This window comes from Camelus ferus, chromosome 11 (assembly GCF_009834535.1).
Source record: "Camelus ferus isolate YT-003-E chromosome 11, BCGSAC_Cfer_1.0, whole genome shotgun sequence".
NCBI classification, from domain to species: domain Eukaryota; kingdom Metazoa; phylum Chordata; class Mammalia; order Artiodactyla; family Camelidae; genus Camelus; species Camelus ferus.
The window spans coordinates 15,321,141-15,331,072 of NC_045706.1; the positions used below are offsets into that span (position 1 = coordinate 15,321,141).

Genomic DNA, 9,932 nt, shown 5'->3' on the forward strand with positions numbered 1-9,932 from the left:
TTTTATTGGAGTGGCAACAGGGAAAGAGACACTCATGCACTGCTAGTAAGAAGGCAAAATCGTACGTAACATGGCAATATCCATGTTACATTACAAACGCATTTAACTTTGACCCAGCCATCCCACTTCTAGGAATTTACCCTTAAGATATATTACCAGCAATACAAAAATGTATCCACAAGATTATTCACTGTAACTGCTAAATATCAGAAACAAGGTAAGGGCCAATACATAGGATAGAAGAGTGGCTGAATAAATTAAGGTACACACACACTCACACACACGAAGCATTATGCAGCTATTAAAATTATCTAGGAAGTTCTCTATAAACTGATATGGAGTGACTGCCTGGAAAACTGTTAAATAAAAAAAGCAAAGTACACAAAAATGTCAATAGCATGTCACTTTTTACATTAAAAAAAAAAGAAGAAACTTTTTAAAAAGAAAAAGAAAGAATGGGACAGAAAAAATGAGAAGGTAGGAAGAGGCAGAAGAGACAGGTGGATGAAACTATGCTTTCTGAATAGTTTTGACTCTCAGACTATGTTATAATTTTGCATACTTGAAAACAAATAAAACAAAAATGGGGAAAGGGGCCCTAAAAATACAAGCAGAAACAAATGAATCTAGCTGCACTTCATATGAATAACATATCCTGATGGGGGGATGGGATGGACTAGCTTATGTAATTTTTAAATTAGTTGAGAGGGACTGGAAGCAAAGACCCAACCCTCCTCCCTCAGTAGCAACAGCACATCTGTTGCTCAGATCTTGGTTCTGCAAAACCATTCCCAACATTCAATACTGAAAGGAATCAGAGCTCCTTGGAGAAATGGCTGATTCAGGGATGGGGCTGGGAAAGTAGAAGATGACCTGGAAACATTTTGTAGTGGCGAGAATTGGTCAGAGAATGAGAAGGACATGTCAAAAGGACACAAGTGATAGCTCAAGGGGGATCTCATTAGTCAAATGGGGACAATTTGAAAATCAAAATAAAAAATGACAGTGATAATTTATAACAACGAATTAAATAAAAATCCATGAGTTAAGTCCAAATATATTTTATATATGTAATATGTACACATCATATATATACAGATATCATCATATATTACATCAAAAGATAATTTTTTTCCTTGTGATCAATATACCCCAACACTTATTGGAAAAAGTGATAACTGAGGCAAGATCTTAACGATGAGAAGATGCTAACTAGGTGAAGAGAGCAAGGAAGGAGATTCCAGGGAGAGAAAACAACACATGACAAAGGGGCCGGGGTGGGGGGTGCGGGGCATGGCTGAGACTGAAGAAGTGACTGAACACAGAGAAAAAAGGGGAGCCTTGGGCAAAATGATAATAAACATACAGATAGGGTCAGTCTCATAAGTCATAATAAGGACTGAGCTCTTTATCCTTAAAAGCAACGGAAGTCAGATGGAGAATGAAGTTGAAGTCTCAAAGATACTTCAAACTAAACTCGCACACTTCCCCTCCAAACCTGTTCTTCCTACAGTGTTTCCTGTCACTGAAGGGCACCATCATTGGTCCAATTTTTCAAGCCAAAAACCTACCTAGCATATCTTTGTAATAACCAACCAGCCCTCTCTTGTCACACACAGTTAGTCCACGATCAACCTATTGGTCTTATCATCTCTAACTAGCTTCAAGCTGTTGTGATGTCTCACAGGGAGCACAACAGCCTTGTCACAGATCCATTCTTCTCCGCTAATTAATTACCCACCTAGGAGAGGAACTGATCTTTAAAAAACACAAATCTGATCATGTCACCCTCTGGTAGAAAATCCTTCCCAGACCTTCCATTGTTCTACATACAAAAACCACATCTGGTCTCTCCAGCATCTTCTACACCCTTCTTCCCTGCCTCCTCCACCACCCCACCCAGGATGTTGTGGCAACCAGGCCTTTCTTCAATTCCTCAAGAATGTCATTCTTCCTCTTACTTTAAAGTCTTGACACATACTGTCTCTCCACCTGGAATATTCTTACGTACTAAAGTCAGACCTGTCTTTTAGATCTCAAGCTCAATTTTCACTCTTAAAAAAGCCTTCTTTAATTCTTCCAGATTAGAGTAAACCCCATTATATGTTTTCATAGCACTCTGTAATTTTCCTTCAGAAATTATAAAAATATTTGTATGGTTATTTGATTATAAGTTTCCCCAATTAGACTGTAATTCCCATCAATTATTTAGGGACCATACATGTTTTATTATTCACCAGCACAGTGCCTAGTACACAGTATGAAATGAATGAATCAACAGGACATAGATACTGAAGAAAGTTATGTATTTGTACAATATATAAACCATATCATATTGTCTAAATAGAATATCTATATTGAGCTACATACAAGGACAACTGCCAAGTAACTACACATTCCATTTTTTCAGTGTCAACAGCCTTAAAGTAAGTATACAGAGATTTTTCTTAAAATATTTCGCTTATTCTGTTAATCATACACAAGAAAAAGTAGGATGTAAAAGATTCTTCCCTTTACTGATCTTTTGCCAACACACGGATCAAAACTACTGCACTTAAAATAAAATATGGAAGGAAAAGAGGAAGAAGGAAGAAAGAAAAGAGAAGGGGGAAGAAGAAAGGGAATGAGGGAAGGTGAAACCAAATAAAAAGAGTAACAGCTTCTAAAATATTAGTAATATTAGTAATAAAAAATATGAGTAATAAAATAACTTTTAAAAATCATTTTAAAAACTTCAAAGGTCTCATTTTTCAGAGACGTATACACACACAGATACAACTGTACATAGTTGTATACATAACACATCCACGCTGCAGTCTAGAGCAGGAAGGACAATCACAGCCAGTGTATGATAACCTAGTTCAATGAAATAATTAAAAACACCCAAGGAGTTTTAGATGTACAAAAATAGTAAACTGAGACATTCTGAGATCTACAACAAGCAGGACTTTACTGGGAAAGAAAGAATGCGGGGCTCATTGCTGGTGGAGGGAACACATGTCAGGGCCTTAAAGCACGAGGAACAGTGACAGGAGAACCTGACGGCAGGCAGGGAGGCTGGAAGAGGAGAAGCGCACGGAGAAGGGCATGGAGGGACAGGACTCTAGGTTTGATACTAAAAGCAATGGAAACGAAGTGAAAAAAATCAAAATCATTGAACAAGAAATCGAAGCAGAGACTAAAAGCAAATTTGATTTTTTTTTAAATTTCAAGAACTGACATTACCCTGCATCTACGTTAAACACTCTGAAAGTACGCTGTTTATCGACCAATATTTTCATTCTACTTTAACAAATTTAAGAACAAAGAATAATAAACATATGGACTGCTGTAAAAAGAAAATACGAAGTGTGCGCAGAAAAGAGTTATTTTAACATAGAAGGCCTGGCTGCTGTTCTTTCAAAGGCCTGCTTACAGGGCTGGCCTTGCCTGGATTTCAGGGGTGCTCCTCTCATCGTTCCCAGGCTGGGAAGAGTAGCTCACAACGCCTTCAATGTCTGCACAAATAATCTGATTTATGCTGAACACTCGCTTTCCTTCTGGGAGTCTGGAATTTCGGTACATGGCACCAGGCAGAAGCTGCTCACGTGGCCGGCGCCCAATAAAAACTTTGGGTGCTGTCTCTAATGAGGTTCCTTGGTGGGTAACACCTCAAACATGCGGAAACAACTCCTTGCTTGGGGAATTAAGCACAACTTGTGTGACTCCACTGAGAGGACCCTGGAAGCTTGCTCCTGTCTCCCCTCAATTCAGCCCCATGCATCTTTTCCCTTGGCTGATTCTGCTTTGTGGTATTTTGTTGTAATAAATTGTAGCCAGGAGTATACCTAAATGCTGAATCCCATGAGTCCTCCTAAAGAATCATCAACCTGGGGGTAGTCTGGGGAACCCTGACACAGAGTGAAATCGTGTATTGACTCATTCAAATGTTTAGTTTCACTATAAAAATTAGACATGTATTCTTCTAATATTTAATAAAATTTCAAAGAGAAAAATAGCATATACTAGGCAATGAGAGTACCAGCGTTTACTTTGTCGTATTATGGCATTTAGGTTTTTTAAATTCTGATTTAATCATATATTGCCATTCACCTATCAACACATTTAGAAATATGTCAAGTTTTCCTAGTAAGAGTTTCTTATAAAACAAGAGTGCTTTTCCTTAGATAACAGTCATTGTGCTAAATTTGGGTATTATACTATAATACATCGTTAAGGCATCCAGCATAAGGAGGTTAAAATCAGAAGCCCTCAAGTAGAAAAGGAAAAAAAAAAAAAAAACATTGAGGTATCTGTCAGTCTAATACAAATATATGTTAAATCATTATGAATTAATAACCATCTTTGGGCCCAGCCACATTCTTAAAAAATGTCTGAACATCAGAACCATTCATTACTTTAAGTATCTTTTTTACTTTTTGCTTTAGATCTTTGGCATTTGGCATAATTTCTCTTATCCTATTCTGAACGTGATACTGGTCACCATTACAAACCTGACTTTAAAAACTGTTTTACCAAGGGAGGTCTGAGGATTAAACTGGGCCTCTTTCAGATGGTTTTTGAATTAAAAAGCACTTCCTCAGCTGAGCATTTCTGGCTTACTGATAAAATGAACTGAATATTCCATGGAATTAAAACAGGGTGCTGAAAAAACTTAAAAATAAATTAAAACAATAGACTGCTGAATGTCTCTTCAAGAACGTAAACAGCATTGCTTCAGACACATTCAGAATTATGACATAGTAATGGTGTTAACCAATGAAGTTAATCAGTCTGCTAGGGGTGATCTGAAGTATGGAAATGATTAACTTTGAGATTTTTAACCCAGTCTGTAAGTGCCTTTCTGAAACACAAATCTTATTGTTACCCTGTTAAGCAAATAAATTAAAAACAACCTCAAACATCTCTGTATCTTCAATGCATGAAAAAGTCCATTAACCTCACTATAAGAATGTTACACAAAGCCCTTCACAACGTGACTGAACCTCATCTACCTCCTTCTTACGCTTTTCCCGGGAGTCCCTACAGTCCTGCCACCCTGAACTATTCACCCTTCCCCAAACCTCCTCTTCTGTGCTTCCCTGCTTGTTTACCTGTCACTTCCTCAGCCAGGAGTGTCCCCCCAGCCCCATTTTCATTTCCAGCTGCACTCCTGCTCAGTTTTTCAAGTTCCAGCTTAACTGTCTCCTTCTCTGAGAAATATTTTCCAAAGCTTCCAGGCCAAAATGAGTTACTCCTTTCCCCATGTTCCATAATGCATTAATTCAATTTTGTTACGTATTTCCTAAGCAGTTAGAGTACGCTGCACGTAATATACACTCAAAAAATATACTTGTTTACATGGACTTGAACAAGACACACAAGCATCCAAAACCTAGGAGCTTAAGAAATACTCATAGTTCTTAAATACAGGTGAATTTTTGAAAACATGACTTTGCTACTGGGAATATTTGAGCTCTTGACAAATCTCATTGATAGGCAATTGCAGGATGAAGCCCATTACAATCTAAAAGCATCCAAAGCTTCACTTGCACTGAAGATTTTTTCCAGCACTCCTTTTTTTTTTAAACTAAGTTTCAGGATAGCCTTCATTTTTGTACATGTATACTCCATTCTCAGCTTCACTCTCACAAGATCAGTGACCCCCCACCTTTTTGGTCATTCCAAGAGGACAGTTTCAATAAATTTAAACATAATTAAGTAGAACTTTTAGTTTCATTCACCCCATATGCTCTCTTTTTAGAAAGAAGTAAACAAGAAAAAAAAATCTGAAAAAAGTCAACATTCTAAAAAAAAAACTAAGTATAATCTCTTACATTTTCTGAATTTGTAATACCATAAAAGAGGAATTCCTAGTGTGCTTTGGAAAACATTAACCTTTACAAGTAATTTTTAAATAAAGCAGGGTCAAAGAAAAAGTATCTGTTATAATATTTTGCATTCCACTGTAGTTTATGTCATTCGAAAAGAAAGGAAGCCTAATCATATTTTCTAACAAGAACGCTGAACCTTTTTATCATAGCGAGAAGAGTATAAAGTTAGTCACAAATTCATTATTCCTTTTTTTCATAGAACAAATTTAGGTAAGTCCAGATATCCAAAATGACCTTTAAAAAATACTTGATCATGAAAAAAATAAATTACGTCCTTATCCTGAGAGAAAAACCATATACCAAATGATGGTTCTTTAGGAAAGCAACCACCTCTCGCTAAGGTTAACTCCTCATGAAAAGGTACATGGAGTCCTTAATTCGTAGATTAGAAATTACTTTTAGAATCACTGAAGTCTAGCCAAATGTTTATGCTATGAGCAAATGAGTCAGCTACTCTTCCAGTGACTACGCCAGGACAGTCTGTTAGAAACCAAATGAAGGGCACATACCTTTATCAGAGTATGTGTGTTCTAATGCGTGCAGATCAGGCAACACGTGAATACAGTTTATGCAGCAGTAGGTGAAGAAATCAAGAATGACCACTTTTCCACACAGGTCCTTGTAGACAGAAATAGATTCTTCTGTGTTCAGCCATTCTAATCCTGAAATTTATACAGAAGAAATTATGATTAAAGGAAAAGATAAAGATAATATATCTAAATCTTACCACTAAAATGTGAACCATTATTATTTCTAAGGAAGGGAGGGGCAGGAAGGGGATGGGGAGGTAAGAGACGGAAAAGCTACTATTATTAGGCAGTCTGCAAATACAGCGGGAAAAAAAAGCCACTAAATTCTTTCAGAAATAGTACAATAGCCTGTGTGTGAAAGGAAGTAAGATCAACATATTTAGGTAAAAATGAGTGGAAATACCAAATATTAAAAGGACCTAAGTACACAATTTGGTACAAATGGGCTATTGAGAATGAAGGTCAACCTTAAGAATAAACTAAGTATCAAAAAGGAACAGTGTTAAAATATAAGCATAAACATATAAAATGTGTAAGCCAATTTCACAAAAGAGCTGAAATGCTCTGGATTTGAATGAGACCTTAAATACAACATATTTTAAATACAAAGTTAAGCAAAACACACTATTACTATTATAGATTGCATGGAAGCAACATTAAAATTGATGAAGAGCATGTTCCCTTCCCTCCAAAGAAAAGAAAAATAGAATCTCATTAATCTGTACTTTTGTAAATCAGAATTTATAATTACTTTACCATGATTTACAATTTTAACTATGCACTATGAAAAAGGTTTTGTTAAACTAACAAAAGTAGATTAAACGTACAGCATGTCTATTTAACCAATTTAAGAAAACAAATATAATAGTTTGTTGCTTATAAGTAAATAAATGCAGCTACTAAAATTGTAAATTATACCTTAAAGCAAATATTTGGAAATATTTTACAGAAACTGAAAGCCAAAGTTGGGTGGGACAACTGAGTAATAAGGGCAAATAACTAATAACAGTAACTGGAGTTACTCAAAACAAAACTTAAAAAAAAAAATCTGCACCTCAAACTAGTATTTTGGCAAATTAGTCCAACTGAGTGAGCTTTTAGGGTATAGTTAGGTCTTAATCATACATTTTAATAAAGTGTTAATGGTATGCCAGATCAAGTGACCATATAAAACCTCAAATTACTTAATGTATATTACATATCCTAATTTTAAAGTATTTATGAATTTGTCTTTTAAATTTATTTTCTGTAAATAGTCAAGCGTGACAGATTGGGGATGGGGAAAGTATTAGATGTCAGTTATTGTGCTAGGTGCTTTTCAGACTTAATCATAATAATGAACCTTATAATAACAATAATTAGAATGAATATAATTTTTAAAGCTGCTAACATTTACTGAGCTTGCCTATGAAGCAAGGACTTTAGATATATTACCTCTATCTGCGTAACAAACCTGAAAGGTAAATAAATACTGGTTCCATTTAATAAGTGAGAGAAAAGTAACGCTTGAAGAAGTAACTTGCTGAAAAATCACACAACTAACAAATGAAATAACTGGGATTTAATTCCAGGTCTGTCTGAATCCACCCATTATACCACTGAATCCACCCATTATACCACAGTTTCCCATAAAACATACTTCTTTTAAGAAATGAACAAAGCACAGTGTTTTTGAGACAGAGTTATGTTTATGACTTTTTGATTACAGTAACTAATAAACAAACCAAGAAAAAACTCGTATCTAGTATTCTGTCCTCATTAATCAGGCCCAGCATAAAATTTGACTGTGTCAAATGTGAAGCCTGAATATTTTGTTATATTATGTATGTCACAAAGATCAAATCTCATGGTAATAAATGCACTCACTGTAAATACAAACAAGAAAATAAAACCACTGGCCCCAGTCTTAGCTGGTGGCCGGCTCATTTATGAGAGTCTACTACGCAACTAACTTCTTACAAAGTTTTTTTAAAAATGCACACATTTATATAAACCTCTAAAGTTTCTTTGATGGGATAAGCATTCATGCACCCAATTCTTCCGACAGAATTTCACAGTAATTCAAATCCAGCATATAATTAATAACAACAACAAAAAGCACTTTTGAAGGTGGGAGCAAAAGGCTTGGAAAGACACGTGACTTTCGTCAGAGGCAAGGTTCCAGTATACCTCCCATGAGATACTGAGCCCTGCCACATCCAACCAATTAACTATACATGTGGTTTCAGTGTCATGCCAGGAGACACGCCAGCACCACCGGGCAAAACAATGCCAGTCCCAACCAAAGAAGGTTAAGTTCGGTCTCATTTATCATAGCAAGATGTGCTTCACAAAGAGCACTGCTGGCAATATCAGTTCCCTCGGGCTCCAAGCATTCACAGAGCTGGGAAACAAACCCTACAGATAGGCGATAATTGATTCAGATTTTTTAAATGACAAGTTTCCCGACTTTGAACGGAGGAATGTGGCCGATCTAGGGGGGGTTCTGTAAAATTCGACTCTAGTAGTGGTGAGGCCCTAGTCAAATGACTTAAACTCCCTGTCCCCGTGCCTCAGTTTCCCAACTGTAAAATAAGACCAGTAAGAGCACCTCTATAGCCTTCAGAGAAGATCAAATAAGGTAATACCGTTGAAGTGTTTAGGACTGCGTGTGGCACATAAGAAGTGATGAATAATGTTAGCTGGGAGGATGCCTTAAGATGACGATCGATGCTGGGCACCCAGACTGAACGGACCGGGTGGCAAAGACACCGGAATCATGGCTAGCCGGGGCCACTAAACGTTCAGGGAACGTCTACTAGTTAACAAAAGGCTCGGGCCGATAGAGGATACCGAGACGAAGATACAGGCCCACGCCCTCCACAAGCCCGCAGTCCGCCGCCGCTTCGGGACAGAGGCTCGGCTGGGCGAAACGCCTGGCCCACCGCTTCAGGGCACGGCGCCGACCCCGAGGAAGGGGGGGGTGGTTCCGGGAGGGGCTCCCCACCCCGAAGCCAGCCCCTCACCTTCCGGAAACTCGGGCACTGACAAGTCCTGCTGCCAGCCGTCCACCTTCTGCAGATACTGGTAGACCAGCCTGTCCTTCTCCTCCTGGGTGACGGCGTCGAGCAGGGCGTACTCCAGCGAGGTCTGAGCCGGGAGCAGGCCCGAGAGGCTGCAGCTCCGGGCTCCGGGCGCCGCCATGTTCCCCCCGGACGGGCCAGGGGCGGCCGCCGAGGCCGCGGGACCGTCTCGTTTAGGGACAGAGGAAGCGCTTACTGTCCTTCGGTTTCAAGACGGCACATTCGCCTCACTCTCCACCACCCGCTCTCCACGTTAACAGCCCTTTTTCAAGCGCTAAAGTACAAGTCGACGCAATTCCCAGGCACGTAATTCAAGTGCCGTCCCAAACCACCCCGCCCTTCTAAATCCTATCGCCACAGCCGAGCCTGGACATTCAGAGCGCCAGATTCAACACGGAAAAAGGCCTCCGGGCCAGCGTTCCAGAAGCGCTAAGAGAACCATTCCCCTAACCTTCACTTTGGAAATC

The 9,932-nt window shown here is 38.5% G+C and overlaps 1 protein-coding gene across 1 annotated transcript in view; it reads right to left on the bottom strand.

Moving 5' to 3' along the window:
• Positions 1–9,787, bottom strand: part of NHLRC2 (NHL repeat containing 2) — a 50,894-nt gene extending 41,107 nt beyond the window's left edge. The window contains exons 1-2 of the mRNA XM_006183494.3: positions 9,409–9,787; positions 6,383–6,535 (exon numbers count right to left, since the gene is read on the bottom strand). Coding sequence (XP_006183556.1) covers positions 6,383–6,535; positions 9,409–9,586 — 331 coding nt within the window. The 5' untranslated portion in view covers positions 9,587–9,787. The remainder of the gene's footprint in view (positions 1–6,382; positions 6,536–9,408) is intronic.
• Positions 9,788–9,932: the final 145 nt, after the last annotated feature.